Source organism: Pantherophis guttatus, chromosome 4, assembly GCF_059756535.1.
Source record: "Pantherophis guttatus breed Tessera chromosome 4, ASM5975653v1, whole genome shotgun sequence".
Classification (NCBI taxonomy): Eukaryota; Metazoa; Chordata; class Lepidosauria; order Squamata; family Colubridae; genus Pantherophis; species Pantherophis guttatus.
In genome coordinates, this window is record NC_142066.1 from 36,108,829 (window position 1) to 36,132,617 (window position 23,789).

At 41.3% G+C, this 23,789-nt stretch overlaps 1 protein-coding gene and 1 long non-coding RNA gene across 9 annotated transcripts; one reads left to right on the forward strand and one right to left on the reverse strand.

Moving 5' to 3' along the window:
• On the reverse strand, positions 1 to 23,787 carry LOC117668991 (uncharacterized). Of its 4 annotated transcripts, none has more exons than XR_004592339.3 (3): positions 23,569 to 23,787; positions 1,367 to 1,494; positions 1 to 270 (listed from the first exon to the last, which is right to left on the reverse strand). It is a non-coding gene; the product is annotated as an uncharacterized LOC117668991 (long non-coding RNA). The 4 variants fall into 4 exon arrangements; XR_015733713.1 differs by lacking the exon at positions 23,569 to 23,787 and adding an exon at positions 2,475 to 3,267; XR_004592340.3 differs by lacking the exon at positions 23,569 to 23,787 and adding an exon at positions 2,864 to 2,954.
• LOC117668990 (putative N-acetyltransferase 14) lies at positions 3,060 to 22,090 on the forward strand. 5 transcript variants are annotated; one of them, XM_087891949.1, is made up of 4 exons: positions 3,099 to 3,239; positions 5,077 to 8,495; positions 17,862 to 17,960; positions 18,536 to 22,090. In XM_087891949.1, exons 2-4 carry the CDS (start codon positions 5,085 to 5,087, stop codon positions 19,076 to 19,078), a joined length of 4,053 nt encoding a protein of 1,350 aa, XP_087748075.1. In that variant the 5' UTR covers positions 3,099 to 3,239; positions 5,077 to 5,084; the 3' UTR covers positions 19,079 to 22,090. The 5 variants fall into 5 exon arrangements, with proteins under 5 accessions (XP_034278960.1, XP_087748075.1, XP_034278969.1 ...); XM_034423078.3 differs by lacking the exons at positions 3,099 to 3,239; positions 5,077 to 8,495 and adding exons at positions 16,250 to 16,958; positions 17,259 to 17,333; XM_060693655.2 differs by lacking the exons at positions 3,099 to 3,239; positions 5,077 to 8,495 and adding exons at positions 16,314 to 17,006; positions 17,259 to 17,333.
• Positions 23,788 to 23,789: the final 2 nt, after the last annotated feature.

Here is a 23,789-nt window from a genome sequence, read left to right on the forward strand (position 1 = left end):
TTAAAGTAAAGCATTCATCTAATTGCTAAAAGCTTTAATTGCTCTAAACTTCTAAAAAGAAGGAAACTGCTGCTAATTGCAAACAAAACTCAGGCAGGCAGGTGGCAATTCAGTTTGTGTTCCTTTCCAACTTTGCAGTAGCTTGGCTAACTGTGCCTATGGCCACACAACACGTTTAATTTTGATCCTGGCACAGATCCAGGAATGTTGTTCTCCATCTGATTTAGATTTCTAGTCCTGTTCAGAGTAGTGCAGCTGTCGTCAACAATCCTGGAACAAGCACATAGTAAATAACATGGATCTGCCAGGTCTCTTTCAATGTCTTTCAGGCTTTTGTCACAGTTTCTCCTCTAACCCAAATCAAGATCAATGGGCAAATTTTGTGCTCTCTATACCTTTTGATAAGAAGGCATTTAATGTTAAGGTGCCTTCTCTGTCTTTTCTCCCCACTCCACAGCACCACAAAACATTTTAAATTTTCTGAAATTTGATGAATACCGAGGCATGCTAAGCTATCCAGAGACTAAGCATGCTTGACATCTTTTAAAAAACACCCTCTGAAAGATCACTAAGGAGCATCTGCAAGTTAGTTCAACTGAGCTGTGCAAATCCTTAGCTTCACATAAGCTTTCTAGTCACTAAAAAATAATTAAGAATGACAGATTGTCCTAAAGTTGGATTACCATGTTTACACTCATGCAGGTGTTTATTGGATCACATCTAAACAAAGGATCACTAAATCAGAGATGGGAGGCACATTCAAATATTTTCAACTTAAGCATTTTCCATTTAATTAAACCAAATGTGCTTTTTTACTAGGGCTATACACCATCTCATTTGTGCAAAATCTAAATAAAACCATTTGTTTTACGCATACCAGTGCTGAATAAGATCAAGCTGGAAAGTCCAATTTTAACATATAACTCTCTGATTCTTCTAAACAATTACTATATGTAGCAAGATGAACAGAAAAAAAATCCTAGAAGAATTCTCTGTTTTCCAAGGCAAGGTATGAGTGTACCTTTTTATTTTGTATGGAATTATTCAGAAATAATCTGGATAATTGGTTCCTCAATTCATTCTAGATGTGCAAGACTCGAATTTTTATTCTAGATAAACATGCATAGATATAGTTTAAGAAGGCAAAAAAGTTGATTCTGGTGTGCACTATAACAACATTCAGAACTTTTAAAATGCCATAGGGACTATCTAACCTCTGACATGTTCTGTAATGAAATATAAACTCTGATGGTCTATTCACAATTGACATTCTGACTTTCTGATCACTAGTTAGGAAAACAGCCAAAAGGCTGTTGTGTAACAGTAAAAGTGTTTGTGTAATCTCTTGTCAACGATGCTTTCACACCTCAGTCCTGGAACATGCTGGATTTCTTCCAGTAGGCTAATAACTTAGGCTGGCTCCCAGGATGCCATGTAACTCTAGGACAACTCAGCAAGTTACCCAGGTCATGTTCCCTCTGCCGTGGAAAGGGACTGAAAGAGACAGAGAAGAAAAATGTTGAAGTTGTTGTTTGCGAGCTTGTTGATAAGACTAAAAGCAATCTCAAAATATCACAAAACAGAACAGAAAAGGAAGATGGTCATTTAATTCAGTTTCTGTATCCAAAATAAGCACCCTCCATCCAACCATACTGATCTATATAGGAGCACATTACAAATAACCTCCTGGACATTGACAGGGCAAGAACTTTGAAACAGCTTGGAAATAAACTGGGGCGTGGGATACTTTTTACATGGTCAAAGGAAAATAACCTGGTATTTTATTTGTCTACTGTCAAAACTACAACCTAATGGAAATTGGCTCTCCCATCCAAAGGAGAAAACCATGAAGCTCATTGCATAATTTGGGCAAGAGAAAGAGGAGCAAAATTAGAAAAAAAATGATTTCAGTATAAATAGGAATCACTTTTGATACACAATAGTCACAAAATCTTTCATAATGGCTTCTCAGCTTTTCTACAATATATTATTTAACTGAGTATTTTTGGTTTTGTTTAATTGGCTTCAGCCCAAATTTACTGTGAACAAGCCAGAAAGCCTGCATATATATGTGCACACTAGAAATGTATTTATTCTGAATTCTAATTGCACTCCTTACAACTAAATTAATACATTTCCTCTAATTTCTTCCTATTTAACTATTCTAGTATTCTAAGCATTTCTCCATTATTATTATCAATCCATTAATGGCAAAAGCCCCTCCCTCCAGTCCATCAGCCACCCCTTAGTAATATTTAGTGTAAAATACAGGTAGCAAACTCAATGGGAATTCAAATTCACTTAACAACCATGTTACTAATTTAATGACTGCAGTGATTCACTTAACAACTGTGGAAGAAAGGTTGTAAAATGGGGCAAAGCTCACTTAACTGTCTCACTTAGCAACAGACGTTTTGGGCTCAACTGTGGTTGTAAGATGAGGACTAGCTGTATGTAATACAAAGTCCACAAACCCTGGTCTGTGGACCAGAACCGGTACACTGCATGCCAACAACTGGGATGCACAAACAAGCAGAAGCCCCGTCCGCGGGATGCAGGCAGCGGACAAAACCACGCCCTCTTCGGTCCACAGAAAAACCTCTCTCTCCACGGAGCCGGTCCCTAGTGCTGAAAAGATTCAATGTTTCAAGCAAACAAATGTATGAGTTGTGAGTTCCCATTGTTGTGATTCAGGGAACTAACGATGTAGTTTGTACTTGCATGATTCAGCCTGGATAAAGTGCATTGTGTAAACATTAAACTTCATTCAGCAGGTAGAAACACTTTGTCCTGGGAGTAGACTAACAACAGAAACAAATGCACGTGCATTGATGTGTTCTTAATATCCGAATTCTTATCACACCATAGCACTTCCGCGACCGCCCAAATCTGCGCCTCGACCACGCAGTTGCCTGACATCGAACTAGCACAGAAAGCGCTTCCTGTTGAGCCTCCAGCATATTTACTTCGCGGTCACGTGCCCCATGGCCAAGATGGCGAAAGACTTGTATTTAAACTACAACTCCCAAGATGTTCTGAGTAGCCAATGGCAGAAGAGCAAAGGGGTGGGGTTGGCCGGCGTCGCGGGCTGTTAGTGTGAGCAAGGTAAAGGTTGGGTGTCTCGCGCCCCTGGCTATTAGGAGGGAGGAGGGGGTGCCCCTCCCCCCATAGCCCCGTGGCGGCTCTCCCATCAATCCCTCATTGCAACGAGGTTCGCGGGAAGGAAAAAAAAGGTCCAGGTGAGGAGAAAACTCAGAGTATTAGTGGGACAGCAAGGGGGAAGGGGAAAAAAAGACGTCGCGAGACCGAACGGCAGCGAAGGGGGAGGGGCGGCGGAGCTGGGTTCCTTAAAGGAAAGGCTCTTTCTTTAAAGGGGCATGTCACAAAAGGGGAATTTTTTTCCCTCCGACAGAATATTCGCTTGTTCCCAAGGTGGTCGGGTGGAGAAATGGGGAAGGCAATTTTAATTACAGGATGTTTCTTCATCTTACAATATTGGAGGCAATAGGAAGGGCTGTAATTGAGGGACACGTGAATGTGGAATTCCTTCTCACCTAGCGGTTCATGAGAGGTTCACCTTTAAGCCACCATTCTCCAACTTGGCGCCCTTAGGATGGACTACAACTCCCATCAGTGCCCAACCTGCATTGTGGTCCCTGCTGGAGGATGCAGGCTGCAGTTCAACAAGTGAGAGAATGGCTTGTCCTCTTCACACCGTTATGAGGCTGGACATTGCTTAAAGTCAAATGGGCCTATTTCAAAAAACGGAGAGAGAGAAATTGGAGGGAAAATAAACCCTCTACTCACCCTGTAACCCTTTTTCTGCGCTTCAGTAACATTTGGTTTCTAAAGTATTATGTGAATGCTGGGAAATGGGACATTGGTTAAATATTTTACATCTTCAAGAATCCTATTTTTATCTACCGCTCCCTTCCCCTCTCCCTCTGAGACAGGGAGAATGAGATAAAATAGGATTCTTGAAGATGTAAAATATTTAACCAATGTCCCATTTCCCAGAGAAAGAGAGAGAGAGATTAATGGTTTATTGTATAATTGGAAAATTGTGGCTCCAGATCTGCATTTCAGCCCCCAGTTGCCTTTTCAAATTTGGCCAAAACTGAGAGACATAGGAATTGTGACTTACCACTTTCACAGGTACCCCTTTGATAGCATGAAGAAATTCTCAGCCATAATCTGAACTCTTGATTACAAAGTGTCTGGACTTGCCTCATTCCAACTCCTCCAATTTCACAAACTGCTCAGCACTAGTAACCAGATGTTTTGCTGCTTTTTAGTTGCCTACCAATTGCTACAGATGAACAAGATTTCATATCTGAGTAGTAATATCCTTTCTTGTCGGTTTTCCTTCCCTTCCCTTCCCCCAGATCCCTCTTTCAGTTCTAATATTGTATTGTCAATTAAAATATTGCACCCATTATATTTGAATATACCATTCTTTTCTTTTTGTTAAAATAAACATAGTTGCTCTTATTTCAGCCTGATAATTCAAGTTTCAAATATTATTATTTATGCAATTTACATGTGAATTACCATTATTTTAATCCATAAATAGGCTACTAGAATATGTTACGGTGTAATACATTTAGAATATTATAACGATGAGGATAGAAAATATCTGCTTCTCAGGGTCTTGTTGCTGTAGCTGTATACATTGGTGCGACTTTGAGGTTACAAGGTAATTGTTTGGTAAAATAATCCCAGTGTTAATATGTCTCTGTTCCTTAATAGCCAGGGCTAGGAATATAGTTTATTTCCTTTTCTGGGCTCTTGGTCTTGCCAATAGCATCCATGGAAGATGATGGTAGAAATCATCAGTTCCCTAAACTTTTAGATAGCATTGCTTATTTACCTTATTTAAGTTCTGGGACAAAGTACATGGAGTGAGCGAAGATCACTGTAGGGAAGATTTTGTTTATTTCTCAGATATATAATTTATTTTTTGACATGCATGCAACATATTGAATTACAAGTCAATTAGTGACATATTTTGCTGAATAAGTCTTGCTAACATGTTAGTGACAGTTGTGACAAACAGGTAATACTGATTCTCTCCAGCAGGTGAAATGGTGGGAGCTCAGCAGATAGAGATGCAGGCAGCAGCAGTGCCCGCAGTGGCCCCAACAGGTGGAGGTCCTGTTGCAGGTGGCAGTGGCGATCATCAATATGAATGCTTAGAATGTGGCAAGGTGTTCAAATGGTCATCACGGCTCATTCATCACCAGCGGACTCACACAGGCGAGCGACCTTATAAGTGCTCAGAATGCCCCAAGGCTTTCAAAGGTTCGTCGGCCTTGCTGTATCACCAGCGTGGACACACGGGTGAGCGACCATATAAGTGTGGTGAATGTGGCAAGGCCTTTAAACGGTCATCCTTGCTTCAGATCCATCAGAGTGTACATACTGGTCTGCGTGCTTTTAAATGTGCTCATTGTGGCCAAGCCTTTAAGTGGTCTTCCCATTACCAGTATCACCTGCGCCAACATACTGGAGAACGCCCCTATCCCTGCCCAGCATGTGATAAGGCCTTTAAGAACTCTTCTAGCTTGCGGCGGCACCGCCACACACATACAGGTGAGCGTCCTTATGTCTGCCCTATCTGCGGCAAAGCTTTCACTCAATCCACAAACCTACGACAGCATCAGCGAGTACACACTGGTGAGAGACCCTATCGATGCCAGGACTGTGGTAAAGCTTTCACGCACTCATCTAATCTAGCACTGCATTGCCGATCAGCACACACTGCCCGCTCTATTCACACCTGTGTTATTTGTGGTAAAGCTTTTGCATCTGATACCTATTTGCAGCAGCACCTAGAGACTCATGCTGACATTGCACCTCCAGCACAACTCTTCTTGGAGGAGCCAACCACCACAGTAGAGATGATATTTCGATGTAGTATCTGCCATCTTACTTTTCCCTTGCAAGAGCAACTGTTAAGTCACCAAGAAACGCACTTGGCCCCAACAGAGCCGTTGCCTCTGCCAGAAATGCCACCACCATCAGTGCAGGAGGAGACGGCACCTGTAGTATCTCCCACGCCCTCAGTATCTTGCTCAGTGTGTGGTAAGACTTTCAAGAGTGCAGTAGGTTTAGCAAGGCATCAGCAGAGCCAACATTCATCAGATCGCACTTACACCTGTGTGGTGTGTGAGCGCTCCTTCCCTGCACTGGCCAGCTTATTGGGCCACCAACGTTCACATCCCCCAGCTGAACAGAGGCTGGAGGAAGCTGAAGTGACCTGTCCAGCACAGGCTGAGCCAGTGCCTACAGCCACCGCAACACCACCTCCACCACCTGAGCGACCATATGTGTGTGGAGAATGCGGGAAGTCATTCAAGGGCTCCTCGGGGCTACGTTATCACCTCCGTGATCACACAGGTGAGCGTCCCTATGCTTGTAGTGAATGTGGGAAGGCCTTCAAGCGCTCATCGCTACTGCGCATTCACCAGCGGGTACATACAGGGCTGCGTGCTTTCACCTGCCCCACCTGTGGCATGGCATTTAAATGGGCCTCTCATTACCAATACCACTTACGCCAGCATACTGGAGAGCGTCCATATGCCTGCCAGGATTGTGGGAAAGCCTTTAAGAATACCTCATGCCTTCGTCGGCACCAGCAGCTGCATACAGGGGAGCGCCCCTTTGCCTGCCAGACTTGTGGCAAGGCTTTCACTCAGACTTCCAACCTCCGGCAACATCAGCGGGTGCACACTGGTGAGAGGCCCTATTGCTGCCGGGACTGTGGCAAGGCATTCACTCACTCATCCAACTTGGCACTCCACCGACGCACCCACTCCCGGGAACGCCCCTTCCAGTGCCCAGTTTGTTGCAAGGCTTTTGTCATGGCATCTTACCTACAGCGTCATTTGCGTACCCATAACAGCAGTGAGGCAGCCAATCACACAACTGCTGCCTTGTCTGCTGCCACCCAGGAGGTACAAATCGTACCCAACATGCAGGCCACTCTGAATGTGGACCTAAGTGGCAACCCATCCCCAGCTGTTTCTTCCGACAGTCAAACTTTCTTGCTAGTGCAGACAGCTCAGGGCTTGCAACTCATTCCCAGTGTGCAGCAGCAGCAGCAGCCACTTCTACAAAGTTCACCCCCCAAATTCATCCTTTTGCCCAGTCCACAGATGGTAACGACTACACCTGCTGCTTCAGCAACTTTTACCCTGGTGCCAAGTGCTTCCACTACTCCAAGCAGACCTGTCCTACTCCGTCAAAGTAAGGGAAAGAAGTCTGTGTCAGTACCTCCCCCACCATCACCAGTATCTAGCAACCAGAATATTATTTTAATGCCCAGTACCACTGGAACCAATATGCAGCCTATCCCTAATGTACAAATCCAGAGGTCACCAGGACTGCAGACCAATGGACAGAATGTTATGGTGCTCCAGAGTTTGCCAGAACAGCAGGTGGGCACAGTTCAGATACAATATATACCACCCAATCCATCAACAAGTACTATCCAGATTCAAACTCTGCCTCAGCAACTCCAAAACATTTCCACTGCCCAACAAAGTGGCACACTACAAATTCAAACCTTGCCTACTGCCCAGCAAACTGGCACAATTCAGATCCAGGCTGTCCCTAACCCTCCACAAACTGGTCTTCTACAGATTCAAAGTCTGCCTCTACCCCAGAACACTGTGCAGATCCAGGGTCTGTCCAGCTATCCACCGGCTAGCACAGTGCACTTCCAAACACTTCAGCCTTCACAAAAGATGAATACTGTGCAATTTCAGGCTGTAACATCCTCCCAGCAGGTGGGGACCCTGCAGTTCCAAAACCTCCAGTCTTCCCAACAAGTAAGCTCTCTTCAGATCCAGACCTTAACATCTTGTCAGCAGGCCAACTCTCTTCAGATTCAGAATTTGCCTCAGTCAAATCAGTCTGTGAACAGTGTTGAAATCCAAGGCCTTGCTCCTTCCCAGCAGTTGGATAGTGCAAATCAGATCCAGGGGCTTATGTCTTCCCAGGAAGGGCAGCAGCTTCAGCCTTCAGAAGAGATGGTCAGTGTCCAACTTCAGACTCTGGGCTCAGCTCAGGAAATGAATGAGATTGGAACTGCTCTGTCTAGCTCACATGACCTTTCTGAAGTGGACCTCCATCAGGGATCCAACATGGAAGAAGAAAGCCAGGACCTGATTGTTGTACAGAATTCTCCAGGAGAGGAACTGCTAGGGTCTGGAAGTGAGGTTGAGAACCTTGAGGGTGTGCAAGACATGCATTTTGAGACTCTGCAGACTGAAGAAGGGGTTCAAAATGTATTAGTGTTGAGACGGGCAGGTGGAGAACAAACCCGTTTGTGTGTTCAGGAAGTAGAGAACATCCAGACCCTGCAGGAACTGTCTGGCCTCCAGTTACATAGTACTGATGGTAGCTCAGGGACTGGGCAGAATCTGTTGATTATCCGCAGTGCACAGGGTGAGCAGACTCTCCAAGTACTGGAGAGTGTACCGACCCTGCAGGTAAGTAGCTCAGATAACAATCAAGCTGCTGTTGAAAACAACAGCACACCTCAAATGGTGCAGCTTTTACAAAACCCAGTTACATCCCAAGGACTGTCTTCCATTCAAATTGTGCAAACAGTACCAAACATGCAACTTGTTCACACCTTCTAAAAAAACAGCTGCCTCACATACCTGGACTGGAGTATTGATCAGGAACAGTCTGGTTTCTACAAAGAATTAAGAATGGGGCTAGATTGCGTGATTTGGGACTGGACAACTTCAAACATATACTGTATTTGAGGTGGTCAGCTCACCAAGTGAGTTCTGCTTGAGTTCCTCAGGACAAATTTTCTCAACAAATAGCTGGGTTCAACCTTGCCTGCTGGTCCAAAGCATGTCCTTTGTTATTCTTCTGATCCTATGTGGTTTGCCGCTGCTGCTTCTATCCCTGCAGCCACAATAATCTCTCAGCATCAATATATACTGCACATGAGGAAGTGCCAGCCCAGTCTTATTTTTACCCAAATCCATCCCTATATTTAAAACATTTTGTTCTAGCAAAAAAAAAAAAAAAAAAAAAAAGCCTAATTGTACCCATTCTATTAGACAAGAATGTGATTAATGGGCAGCTGATCTCTCCATTTTCCTTCTGTGGACCATACTGCTGTGAAATAGCATAATCCTTTTGTAAAGTAGGAAATTGGGGACATTCAAGCTTGAGATTGCCTGATATGATAGGAGACAATTTTATCACCTACTATAGACTGCATCATACAACTACAATGGCTTTTATGGCTAATTCCTTCTTCCATTATAGCCCTTTTATCATGTGCAGAAGTACATTTCTTCCTGAGTGGACCTTAGTTCCTGGTGCTAAGAAACACAACAGAATCAAAGATCCTTGTGAGCTGGAATGAAAATAAAAGACTGCTTTGATGCTCCTTTGGTCTTTTTCAGTTGTATTTTTTTAGTGTACCTTCATATGTAGGCTGGATCACATTTATTATGTAATAATGTTAAATATTTCTCGTAACTCAGTCAAGTTTCTGCAATATTTTTTTAAAGTCATTTTTTAATATTTTAACTTACTAAACTGGGATAAGAAAATATAAGGTAGGCTTTTCAGGGTTTCTGCCATTCAACTTGCGAAGCAGATTGTGCATTAAACTACTGACTTGAGGCCTTTTTTTAAAGGTGAAAAGGTATTGTTACTCTTCGTTTTCTCAGTTCCATGCTGATTCATTTAGATACAGTACATGACTGGATATAGATACTACTAAAGTTTAGCATAGATAGGAGGTAACAAAAATGAGGTTTCAGTAACAGTCTCGAATAATTCAACAGCTATCAAGCCTCTTGATATTCTAGAAGAAGAAAATTGTGGAATGCTCATCTCTGAGTAGACAGTAGTAGGTTTGCAAAGCATGCCAGACTAAAATGTGTATAGCTAGTTTGTGGTTCAAAATAGTTACAAGCCATTGATTTAATTCTAGTTGAATTAACCAAGGAAGTATAGGGAGATATATAGCCAGAATTAGGTGAGATGAGTAAGTAATATGCTTTAGTAACTGGGCTTATAAATCAAGTCATAATATGATTTACTTGGTTTACACCTTAGCAGTGAAAATCTAGTCAAGCATTCAATTCAAATTCTGTTCTTCAAATTAAATTAATACTGAAAGCAAGTAACATTATATTAAACAGTATATATTAAAAATAGTACTAAAATTAGCTGAACATGAAATACTTAGAAAAAATGTCATTTTTTAAAAGTTTTTTTTAATCTAGAGAGAAAGCCCAACAGTTTTGGAGGTAGAGCATTGCAGCAGGGCAGAAGATGGTCAGCTCTTTCACCAGAAAAACAAGGCTTTAACAATCAACAAGGCATCTTCAGAAGTTCCTCTTCTGTAGAACTTAATAGCTTCATGAAGGAAGGAGGCAAACCCAGAAGCAAAAATATCTTAGACATTAAGGATTTTTAAGGTTTATGCTCACACTTTAAATGAGGGATTTCATCACAAGTGTCATATGAGGACTAGCTCATTTATAGGAGGGCTGCAATACTGAAGCTTTTTCATGAATTAGTACCAAGTATATTAAGAACATTGTGATTTCCTAGATTTTATTATTCTTTATATGATCCTGGAAAAATGCATCATATTAAAGACAATAACTTCCAGAAAACCCATCTCACAAAACCTGCCCTAATCCTATTTTTTCTTTTTGGGCAGAATGATTTAATCTTCTTTCACTCATTTTTCTTCTTGCCAGGCAAGATCAACACTTACTACCCAATTAATTTGCAAAAGATGCTGATTGATAATCTTCTTGCTTTCAGAATTGCCAATCCTTGGAATTTTTTGTTTGTTTGTTTGTTTGTTTGTTTGTTTGTTTTTTATCAAGGTAGGGCCTACATATGAGGCAATTGTGGAGATCTAGTGGGTCAGAAGTTTTTTTTTCTTAAATAAAGGTTATTTACAGGCCTAACTCTACAGAACTCTAGAGTATAAGAGTATAAGAATATACAAAGCTGTTTTGGAAGACATATCAAATCTAAAGCCTCTCTTTTCAATTAATGTATCCCAAGGCCTAGGGCATGGGTATCAAACTCGTGCTGTCACATTGCCATCACATGACGTTTCATGAAGCTTTTTCCCTTGGTGGAGCTGGAGTGGGCATGGCCTGAATGTGATGCATCCAGCCCATGGGCTGCCAGTTTGAAACCCCTGGCTAGGAGAATAAACAGGTTTTCTAAACATAATAATGGTGGAGACTACATGATTCTGGAGAACCATCATTCTCGGGAGCAGGCATTACAACAGAGGGCATATTTTCTGGTTCCTACAAAATGACATTGTTTAATGCAGTGTTTCTTAAACTGTTTTTCCCTTCAGGATCCCTTCCCACTTTTAAAAATTTCAGAGGACCCAAAGGAGATTTTTGTTCATATTGGTTATATTTATCGAAGCTGACCATATTAAGAATAAAAATTGACACACTGTTGCTACCACTTCATACAATTAATGGGATTTTAATATTGCTTTATTTTTCAGCACAGGCTGGCAAACTGTTAGTTTTGCAGACCCCCTGAAAGGACTACACATTTAAGAAACATTGGTTTAATGGACAGGGCTCAAAGCACATCCTCTCTGTCTGATTATACCAGGCTAACTTTAAAGCTGATCACTAGCACTTTGAATTGCTCCTGCAAGCTGACTGGTAATTGTTGCAGCTTCTAAAGCACTGAGGTCACATGAGTGTAATGCAACATTACCAACACTACCTGTGCTGCCAGATTCTATACCAGCTATAGCTCCAAAATGGTCTTCAACAGCAAGCTTATGTAGAGTCCATGACAGTAAACTCTAATGGGGATTGAAAAGGACATGAAAGATGTCCCAGTCCAGAAAAGGTCACAACCGGCATACTAACCAAATCTCTGCAAAAGTCCCTCTTGACCACAGCTATCACCTGCTCTTTGAGTCTGAGAGGTGCTGCAGATTGCACAACAAACTCAAATAGGGAGTGCAAACCCACTGAAAGTTGATGGAACATCTCCAGGACCAGCGGACTCAAATAAGCACAGCCACTTGATTTTGTCAGGACTGAAACTGTTCCTCTGCCTCAGGCACTCAGTAGGACTTTGGACATGTGACTCAACTGGCCAAGGGTCAATATTTATGAAGGGGATATGAGGGTGATCTTGCTGCATCAATCAGTGTACCCCATTGATCATCAAGGTTAATTTTGTTGATCTGGCTGGTTATATAGCTGTACTCTTCTTTCACCGCTTTGTGTGTATCTCTCTAAGTTGCATGCTTGATGAGAGAGGACTATCCCAGATAGTGCAGATCTTCAGTCAAGGGTTTACAAGCTGCATTCCTGTTAGATTTATGAAGGTATCTAGTGTAGATATTGAACAGAAGACAACTAGAAAATGTACTGTTCTAAGAACAAAAGCCCAGAGCTTTGATGATTATAGAACCAGCCCTCTGTCCCCCTGTACTTAATCTCAAAATCAGTGTAAGACAAAATTTCTGCCTCATGAGGTTTGGGGCATTAAGCATGTATTTAAATGTACCTGTAATATAGATTAATGTTACACAAGATGGGTTCTACTTACCTTTACTACAGGTTCGCATCATGGCCGCGCACGCTCTTCTGCACATACGCAGATCATTTATGATGACGTCTGGGTCAGTGGGTGGAGCCTCCCGCTGGTTTTACTACCAGTTCTTGTGAACTGGTCTGAACTGGGGGCAACCCACCACTGCACAAGGGTTTCATAGATATACATAAGGCTTAAAGGTAAAGGTAAAGGTTCCCCTCGCACATATGTGCTAGTTGTTCCCGACTCTAGGGGCAGTGCTCATCTCTGTTTCAAAGCCGAAGAGCCAGCGCTGTCTGAAGATGTCTCTGTGGTCATGTGGCCAGCATGACTAAACGCCAAAGGCGCATGGAATGCTGTTACCTTCCCACCAAAGTTGGTCCCTATTTTTCTACTTGCATTTTTTACGTGCTTTCGAACTGCTAGGTTGGCAGAAGCTGGGACAAGTAACAGGAGCTCACCTTGTTATGCGGCACTAGGGATTTGAACCCCTGAACTGCCAATCTTTCAATCGACAAGCTCAGGGTCTTAGCCACTGAGCCACCACATTAATAAGTTAGTTACTAAGTTAGGCTTACTAACTAGAGGATTTCTTTATCACAGCTTTGCTGTCATAGTTGCTACTCATGTTATCATTTTGGACCAGTGAAAAGCTGCACATAAATGTAACACATCAAACCTATGATTTGCCTTCATGTATTCAATATTTCCTCTCACCACAGGAGGGTGCATTCAGACCACCTATGTACTATATATAATAATACTAAAAATAAATTACTGTAACAATTTCAACAAGTAATTTGCATATTGTATAATGAAGTGCAAACTAATTTACTATACACGTTTGGTATTGGGAACTGTCTTTTATTTTCAGCAACAGCTTTTAAACCACACAATATTTTCAGAACAGCTCTGATTTTGTTTTCAGGATCTCATTTAATATTAACATTAGCAAGCTGGATGCAAAGAAGCTTACAGATCAAATACTCCCTCCATCAGTACTTCGAATTAGTATATATTTTGTTTGTATTTATTTATCCTATCTTCCAAGAACTTAAAATGGCTTAGATGGGTAAGCCTTTCATTTTGTCCCACAGCTGAATCCTATGAAGTTGGTTGAATTCAAAATTATTGGCACAGCATAGTGAATTTCTGTGGCTTCGGTAGCTTACGAAACTGGGGCTCTATAAACCTATTGTATTATTGGTCACTATTTAAATGTGCAGCCAGCTATATTCCAAGACAGGGGGAAGGTAACATTTAAATACGTATACAATCCATTTTTAAGTCAAGCTAAAACTATTGGCAACATGCATGACTGAATCTAGGCACTTTGCTGGCCATGATATGGCTACCACCATTCCCCAGGATGCTTTTGTTCTTCTGCTTTTTAAAAATTCCTCCCTGTTCTAATCTGCAGTTCAAGGATTTCTTGGTATGGTAGTCTCAGTGGTGGGATTCTGCTGGTTCTAGGCGGTTCAGCCGAACCGTTTGTTAAATTGCTGGCTCGCCCCGCCCCTTGCCAATAAATAGTGGGGGGGCGGGGGGCGAGTCAGTAATTTAACAAATGGCTCAGTGTTTTTTTGCAATTTATTGGCCTCGCAGCACACCGAACCGTTTGTTAAATTGCTGGCTCGCCCGCCCCTCGCTCTGCCCTGCCTCCCACCTGCGTGGCGTCAGCCTACCCTAGCCCAGGGCTGGGCAACTGTGGCTCTTTTACAACCTGTGGACTTCAACCCACCTAGCCCATTCTGGGGAATTGTGGAGAATTCTGGAAGTTGAAGTCCACAAGTCTTAAACTGCCAAGGTGGGAGACATCTGCTGTTACACTGTAGAATCCTTTCAAGCATGAAGATGGCCAAGTATCCTCCTTGAGACACAACAGTTGAACATCAGGAGGGCTGTTAGAGGGCAGGGCTACATTTGAAAATTTTTGCAGGTAAGTGCGGCATCAGGATTCCACCTTGGTATATTTGCGGCACAATGCAGCCCTCCTCTCCTGCCGCTTGGGGCTCGGAGCGGTAAACAGCGTCTGGTTCGGGGAGCAGCCGGATTTTGCTCTCCATTGCTCTCTTGGCCCCCTGCAAGCTCTCGTCTCTCGAGGAGCGCTCCCTGAAGTGGTGCGGGAAACTTTGGTTGGGCTTCTCAAGAGATGAGAGCTTGCAGGGGGCCGAGAGAGCAATGGAGAGCAAAATCCGGCTGCTCCCCGAACCAGACGCTGTTTACCGCTCCGAGTTGGCAGGAAACAAGGGCTGTCTTGCACTGCAAATATACCAAGGTGGAATCCTGATGCTGCACTTACAGCAGAGAGAAGAAGCCAGATTTTGCTCTCCATTGCAGTCACCATATCGGCCCCCTGCAAGAGAATGAGAGAGAGAGAGAGTGGGGGAGAGAGAGAAGGGAGAGAAAGAATGAGAGAGGGGGGAGAGAAAGGGGGGAGAGAGAGTGAGGGACAGAGAGAAAGGGGGAGAGAGAAAGAATCAGGGGGAGAGAGAAAGAATGAGAAAGAGTGGGAAGGAGAGAAAGGGACAGAAAGAAAAATGGCGGAGAGAGAAAGGGGGAGAGAGAAAGAGGGAGAGAGAAAGAATGAGAGGGAAAGAGTGGGAGAGAGGGGAGAGAAAGGAGGAGAGAGAAAGAATAAGAGGGGGGAGAGAGAAAGAGAATGAGAAAGAGGGAGTGAGAAAGGGGGTAGAGAGAGAGAGAAAGAGTGGGGGAGAGAGAAAGGGGGGAGAGAAAGAGGGGGGAGTGTCTGAAGGACCCTATCCCATCACTGGAGTCCAGGTGCTTCAACAAGTGGCACACTGGATTCGTATTAGTGGTCCGCGAAATTTAAAATTATGAACTTGATGGTCCCTGAGGTCCAAAAGGTTGGGGACCCCTGCTCTGGAGGATTTAAGTAGCTTAACTGTGCTTGCTTGCCAATACCAGAATTACAGAATTGGAAGGGACCTTTGGAGGTCTTCTAGTCCAGAGATGTCCAACCTTGGCAACTTTCTCTCCCTGGGCCTGATGCTTCCTGAGAGGCAGGGGGTCTCTCCAAATGAGACCCCTCTCCCTCCCCAAAAGGGTGACCCCAAGCCCTAGCTCAGAAGTCTTCAAACTTGGCAGCTTTAAGACTTGTGGACTTCAACTCCCAGAATTATCTAGCCAGCATAGCTGGCTGAGGAATTCTGGGAGTTGAAGTCTGCCAGCCTTAAAGTTGCCAAGGTTGGACATCTCTGGACTAGAAGATAAATGATGGCATAAATGATGACGATCAAAAGTGCAAGGACCTGTCAGAAATCACTTTTTCAGCCCTCTGGGTAGTCCCTATGTGCATATGGACTACTCAGAGGACTGAAAAAGTTATTTTTGACCGGTCCTCACACTTTTGACCAGTCCTTGAATTTACGACTGTCCTCACATTTTACGTTTTGCGCCCTATCTTGTCACCGTGGTGAAGAGAAGTAGTGGTGAAATGACTGACATAGTTGTTAAGAATGCCGCAACGGGCATAAATGTGAGGATGGTCATAAGTGCAAGGACCAGTCAAAAGTGCGAGGACCAGTCAGAAATGACTTTTTTCAACCCTCTGAATAGTCCCTATGCACATAGCCACACCCACCCAATCACATGACCAGCTAGCCACACCCACCAAGCCACACTCCCCAACTAAGCCACGCCCACAGAACCGGTTGTTAAAAAAATTGAATCCCACCACTGGGTAGTCTCCCCTATAGACAGTAAAAATTCTGCTTTCTACATTGCTAGCTTATGAATGTAATTTAAAGGTTTAGGCAAAAAGAAAATATATCATGTCAATCCCAAAGCCTTTCTTCCCACCATGTGTGAACAACATAGGCTCCTCAGGGTTAATAGTGTTTTTAATACTGCCATAACATCCAGATAGGCAAAAGGTTAATGTATCCTTTTCTATGTATAGATTTACCTGTTGAATTTGTCTGCCATGATTTGTGCATAGGTTTATCTGTTGAATTCCTGTCTGCCAGGATTTATGCATCCGATAGTTTTTTTTGTTATACAATACAGAAAAAGAAGGGGGGGGTCAGTCATCCCCCTCCCCGTTTCCTCGGACATCTCTACAACTCGACGGTCTTGGCATACCCGAGAAGCCACATTGGTCCCGCTTAGCAACAGTAACTAAGGGCTGCGTAGGAAGGGATAGGGGTCGAAGAAGAACGAATGTAGCGCATGCGCATATTCAGTGAAGTCTTGAGTCTGGAAAGAGATTGAATTATCGGGCCTTTGGGTCAGGACTCATTCCTATCCACCCCTCCCGTTTTTCTGGAAGGAGGAGTGGAGAATGTAACAGTTATTGGAATATCCCATGAGCCTCTCTGCAGGGGAGAAGTCAGCGGTAGCCTGCAAACTGGGTGAGTCCATTGGGAACAGAGGGGGAGACCATGAAAGGTTTAACTGTAGTGAGTATGCTAAATAAGGTGCTTCTATTTTTTGCACGGGCGGGGGAGGCGTGGCTGCGGTGGCCCTCTTATGAAAGGGAGGGGTTAGGCAAAATACAGGTGTTGCAGTTTTCCTGTTGTAAAATTTACGAGGAAAACTTTATTGCTCGTTTGCATTTGATAATCTACTTGTGAATTTATTGTAAGGAAAAATGATACTTGCAGTAGATATAAAGCACTAAAACCCATCGTTTTCTCAATAATCCCTTTCAGAATAATCTTTTGAAGTAAGAGACTCTGTATAACAAAAGAGAAAACGGAAGCCAGAGAAGAGCAGGTGGCCCAGAGGTAACCAGTGATTCTTTAGGGACTTGTGCATCATACTAAACCACGATGTGTTTTAGCTTAAAGTGCAGTTGGGCATTCATCTGTTGTGTTGTAATCAACAATCTGTGGTTTTAGCCCTGTTGTACTGTCAGTCTGTGATTTTATAATAAAACCATTTGTAATACTTGTTCTTTTTTCCTGTTAGACATCACCCTGTTTCAGAGTGATACCTATCACAATTTTGCTCATAAATTTAAAGAAGGCTCTGTACTGTAGTTTAAACATATGTGGAGAATATGGGGAGGGGAATTGAAAGTAGGAATAATTACTAAGATGTGAAAAGATGTTCCCTAACTATTTATATATATTTACCAAATTATATTTATTTTATATGGTGGAGGTGGTTGAGCACCCTTATATGGAGTAGTTGGAGTTCGATTTCTCTTGGAGTATTGAGAAGCATTTATTTCCCCATTTAAGCAAAAGGTTCTCTCTCACTGTAGTCTGAAATTATTTTTCAGTCAATATTTGAACTTTTTTTCCTTTTAGGTATCAGTTGCTAACAATATGCCTACCTTGGACCCGGAACAACTGTTAATCAGGGAAATGAGAGAGGATGAAGCCCCCATTGTTTTGGAACTTCTGAAGGTGAGATGGAGGAAAAACGTGGATCTAGCTACATCAGTACTACTCCTTTTTTTTTTTTTTTGAGAATTTTCTCTGTGTTGATCCATGTTAAACATTTTTTCAGAAGGTATCTTCAACAGGTTGATAATACTTGTATTTGTGCTCTGAAAGTTTCATGGATTCAGCAGTTATACAAGACATAGGAGATGTCCAATTGTATTTTTGGGTCCAGAATATTTTCTGGAATTTTTCAGTTACAAAGTTTAACAGCATAAAAGTTTTCCTAAAAGACATCATGCCTGTTGCTTTTGACTTTTTCTTGTAACGTGAAAGTAATAGGTGGGATTTTAATTAGTTGGAAATGATTTGTGACAATATGATCATGTGGTTTTGAATGCTAGGATAGAACCAAGAATATCTGAGTTCATATCATTGTATCGTAAAGCTCACTGACTGATTTTGAACAGGACCAGGTAAGAGTACGATGGCTATGTGAGACAAAGTTAGAGACAATTATGTATGCCTGATAACTTCGCTGGCATTTGGGTTCATCTAAACTGAGGACTTTTTATGTTCTTCTATTTCTCTCCCATCAGGATGGATTCAAAGATACAGAAAACCGCTTGATACTTTATGTGCTGACACGGCCACTAGCCTTATTACTGATGGCAGTTGTGAGCAGTGGACTGCGCTTCTTCCTGAACTCCTTTGTGGTGGCCCTTGTGCTGCCAGTACTCCTCACTGTAGTGGCTCTGAAACTTCTACTATGGCGCTCACCAGACCTTAAACACTTGCATGCTTATTACAGTGCAAGCCATCGTGGGCTGTGGGTGGCTGTTTATGATGATGATGATGTGTGTGGCTGTGTGGCTTTGGAGCCTCTTGATAGAGAGCCTCACACTGCTGAGCTCAAGCGCTTGGCTGTCAGCCGATGGTACAGGCGCTCTGGTGTGGGTCAGTGCCTCCTTCATTTTCTAGAGGCACAGGCTCGTGCACAGGGCTTCAAATTCCTGGTGGCCCAGGTCTCCGTGGTGGCTAAGGCTGCTATTGGTCTCTTTGAGAACACTGGCTATAGTGTGAGTGGTGGGCACCCATGGTTGGGTTACACTGTTCAACAAGAGTTCATCAAAGAACTTTAGAACTGTATCTATTACTTTGGTACCAGTCAAGATAGCATGTTTTTGAATGTTGTTGTTCTTGAACAAAGAAAACACAGAGTTTCAGAAACAGTCTGCAGTTAAAACGAGGCATTCCAGGTCCTAAGCAGTAGTTATTATTAACATGGTTTCTGCTTAGAAAAGAAAGTGTGGCTGCAAAGCAGATCAGGATAGTTTGTGCCTTCTTCCCAGTCTGGCATAGCAATCAAACTCTCATTTGGGATTTCTGTTCCACATTATTCATTGATGTTGGAAACAGGAACTGAGGCTCATTTCCTGTATCCTCTTTTGGGGTCAGAATAACTTCACATTTTATACAAAGGGAACAGCAAATTCTAACAGTTGAGAAAATTTGTGCACGTGTGCTCGTGTATATATGTACATACATACATACATACATACAACCAGAGGATTGTGTGTGTATATATACACACATGTGCACAAATTTTCTCAATATGTATATAATAAACACACATACAAACCAACCCAGAGAATATACCAAAAGTCAGGCCCTATAGACAATTTATTACATAAATTACATCAATTGTTCAACTTGATTGCCTTTTTTCTAAATCCTTTCTTACTTGTTTTATGCATGACTTTTGAACACTCCTAAATATAGTAACATTTTCCCTGGAGGGGAAAAAAACTGAAATATACATAGAGATTGGCTTATAGGGCCTGATGTTTGCAACACCCTTTGTATATATGTATTTCTCTATGAATGCACTTACATAACAGAAGGCCATCTGAAAATTATTATTGTTCAAATAGTCTTTCAGAATGCACAGATGAGGAATTTACATGCCAGATTCATATTTCACCTGCAAACCAGCCTGAATGCATAGGGCATGTCTAGCTTTTATCAGATTACTGTGTATTTTCTTTGCAAATTAATGATCAGGATAGTGAATTCCCAGCAGCTGACCAGTTTCTTAAATAAGTTATAGAAATATTTTAAGCATTTTGTTGTACCTTGATGTCATACAGACTGGACAGATCTAGTCATTTGCATTCATTACTTAATGTATTTTACATTCATTCCCTCACTTATGTCAGCTGGTAGTGAATTTATGGACAAGTTTTCTAAATCTGTATTTGCATGCCTGGGTTGGAGTATATTCTCTGATCCTAGTTCTTAGGGTTAGAGAAATTTAGTTGTGCATTCTCTAGACAATTAAAGTTTCACTTTTATAAATTCAGTAAAATTGATTTAAGAAAGGAGAAAATACCTTTTTAAGATGAGATTTCAGAAGTTTTTATACATTCTGATAAAATATATTTCAGCTTTATTGGGGAAATTGAACATGATCCCTGTAGTTCAGATTAGTTTAAATTGTGCTCATTAAAACAGTTGAACTACTATAGGATGAGAATGTGCATAGCATCTTTGGAAATCATAAATCCAAGAGCATAGAGGTATGCTCTTGTCATGGAAACTAGTTTAAATCGTATATATTCATATAATTGAATTTTCACAGAGTTTGAAGATAATAAAAACTGGCTTGAGGTCATTTTTTAAAATGATACATGTTAAATATATGTATTTAATTCATGTGGCATATCCCTACATCATATAGTGTCTTTTGAAGATAAACTGATGAATGGAATTTTATGGGTAGAAATGTAACTGGACAAGGAACATAGTATCAGACACAAAAAGGATTAAGAGAGCACACATTTGAATAGTCTTTAAAAGCTTATTTTTTCTTAGAATAAGCTAATAAATGTTCTGGCATTCATGTGCATGTAACATAGTTCAGTATCCAAATTAGCAAACAATCCAGACTCAGCTTGGTTCTACGGTGTTATTTTTCTAACAACCAAGCTGGGTTGACTAGCAAACTATTTAGGGCTCTTATTAGCCCAGACAGGAAGTTGATTTTATAAATTCTTGGCTATATTCTGGTTCACAAATGTATCTTCCTCCAGATGTTTTTGCCAAAAGAATTCAAAAAATTAAATGAATCATGGTCTGTACCCAACTTCTATCATGCCGAACTAGATTTCCAAACTCATGAGATGTACATTGCAAAAGAATTCAGTGGAATGGAAATTTTGTATGATCAACAAAAATGTTTTGTATATACATTTTCTTTTCTTTTTTCTTGCTAGATTTTTTCCTGCCAATGCAGAGTCGGCATTTTTCTGATCAATATTGATCTGTTGGTTTCAACAAGAATTGATCAATTGGTTTGCCACCTGAGCCTGACATCATGAGCTAAGGGAAACTGACTGGTTCAAAGTCACTAAACCAGCTTTCATGCCTAAAGCAGAACTAGAATTCATAGTCTCCTGGTTCCTAATCTGGAGCTTTAACTATCAGCTCAAATTGATTCCCTGATTTGTGTGTGTGTGTGTGTGTGTTCATATACACTCAGTGAAATATTATGACTTGGAGTGAAGATGATGTCTTTCAATTTTAAATACCCAGTCATTAGGAACACAGTGTACAGAGATATGTTACATCTGTGTGACGGCCAGGTTACTGGAAGCTGAGTTATAGTTGTTGGGACCAACATGTTTTGCCTTTATTGCAGTAGTGATTCAGGGGTAGCAATTTACTTTTTGTAATAGAAGAAAAACACCAAACCTATTCATTGTGTTAGGAAACACTGCAGAGACCAAGAGAAAAGATCAGGAATAAGAATACTAGACATGGGTCCTTTGACTCAATATTTCTATATATGTAGCTCTATGGTTTTCCCTTTATGCTCTGACCAGATGCTCTGTTCTTACTGGAATCTACTTTGTGCAGATGGAAATTTTGCCAATATTTAAAAATATTGATAAACTCTGAACTCTCACTAGTCCCCAACTCTCACCCCATAAATCCATATGGTAGTTAGCAACAATTATGGAATCTTCTATTTTCATTATTTCTCATTCTATCTAGTTTGCTTTAATCTGGTGCACAATGCTGGCCTTCACTATATTTTTGAAAAGGCTTGTCTGTATTTTTGATAGATGTGAATAAAAGTCAGGTTTAATGTTGCAGAACTGTGATTTATGAATTACTGAAGGTTACTTGCTTACAAATTGCAACACATTACTTGCTTACATGCTGATTCAGGATCAAGCACAAACAAAAATCTTAAAGGATAAATAGAAGTTGGGTTCAGAGGCAAAGCTGATTAAGATATGAGAGTCCAAAAATTTAACATCTTTCTCTTTAAGCCTTAGTAGTAACATAGTTTGTGAATATACTATGCCAAATTTTGCCTTTACACACTGTATAGAGTCATCAAGCATTCTGAAATTGTCATGGGAAAACCCCCCAGTGTTTTGCTGTTTTCTAGTACGAGGCAATCCTTGATTTATGACTATTCATTTAGTGACCATTCAAGTTTATGTCAATACAGAAAAAAAACTGACAACCAGACCTTGCACTTATAACCACTGCAGCATCCCTGAGTTCATGGGATCATGATTTGGGCACTTGGCAATCATCACACCATTTATGATGGTTATCCATTCCATGCTCACACGATCACTGTTGGTGACCTTCCCAGCCGACTTTCAAAACAATCCATGGAGAAGCCAGCAAGAAAGCTAACAAATCACAGTTACATAATTTCTTAATGAATGCAGCAAAAAAAAAAAAAAAAAAGGGTTTGGTCACATGATGCTTTGCTTAATAATTGCATCATTTAACAATTAGTTTACAGTTCCCATTGTTGCTATAAGTTGAGAACTACCAGTAGCGAATAAGGCTTCTGGCTGTAAAGGATGGTTCACTATTTGACAGAACAGAAATGAACATGCCCATCCTAGGTATGATTGTGAGAAAGAATCTTTTTCCTCCCCAAAGCAAGAAAAGTGGGCTGAAAAGAGGTAACATGATTGTCCAAATAAAATTGTATACAAGCAAAGCTATTTAATGTGAGTATTGCTACTGCACAAGACATGGACTCTGTGTTAAAGTGATAGGAACTTAGGGGCAAGATCCTAATTTAGGTATATAAGAAACAAAATTCTCCTAATGGAAGAATGGGGAATGGAAGAAAGTATGAATTTCCATTAGCCATGACTATTTCACATCTGAAAGTCTTAGGCCAACAACATTTGAAGAAGATAGGTTCTGCATCTTTATGTCATGATCAACTAGAGGGAGAAATCCTGATAATAATGGTAATGATTGTTCCAATTCTGCTAACTTCTTTTTAGATCCTTGTAGGTTGACATTAGAGTAGAAACTAGATTTCAAAAATAATTATAACTTCATATATAATAAGTTATAATAATTTCATTGAGAGACAATCCATTTCATGGTTATCAGCAATGCATTCTGAAAAATCATCAAGGACATTCTCTTAGATTTGAAAAGATTAAGCCAAGGCAGTTTTGTTTATTTAGAAGAACTTTTCTCTGGCTTGGCAGCTACTGTATTCCTAACGGTGAATGATGTACAATTTTGGCTCTGATTGCCTAGTACCGCATAAAAGCTTTCCATTTTATCCAGCAACACTTACCTCATATGTCCTGCAGCTGAAACTTGACTTTTAAAAACAAGATTCAAAGGAACAAGCTTAAGTTAATACTTGTGTTGAGAATCCATGTTTGTGTTCACCAATAAAATGCTGAAAGAACCTAGCAACAGTACTGTTGTCTGAATTTTACTGGTCTCATTTTTCTTTAACCATCTCCTCTTTTAGTCACCAGCCACTGTTCTAAATTAGTCTGGAATGTTGAA

Excerpts from the sequence above, each read along its gene's own strand:
- LOC117668990 (XM_087891949.1), top strand. The coding sequence starts at position 5,085 with ATGGTGGGAGCTCAGCAGATAGAGATGCAGGCAGCAGCAGTGCCCGCA. Across the intron at positions 8,496-17,861 it reads AGAGTGTACCGACCCTGCAG|GTATCAGTTGCTAACAATAT; the intron begins GTAAGTAGCTCA and ends TTTTCCTTTTAG. Across the intron at positions 17,961-18,535 it reads TTGTTTTGGAACTTCTGAAG|GATGGATTCAAAGATACAGA; the intron begins GTGAGATGGAGG and ends CTCTCCCATCAG.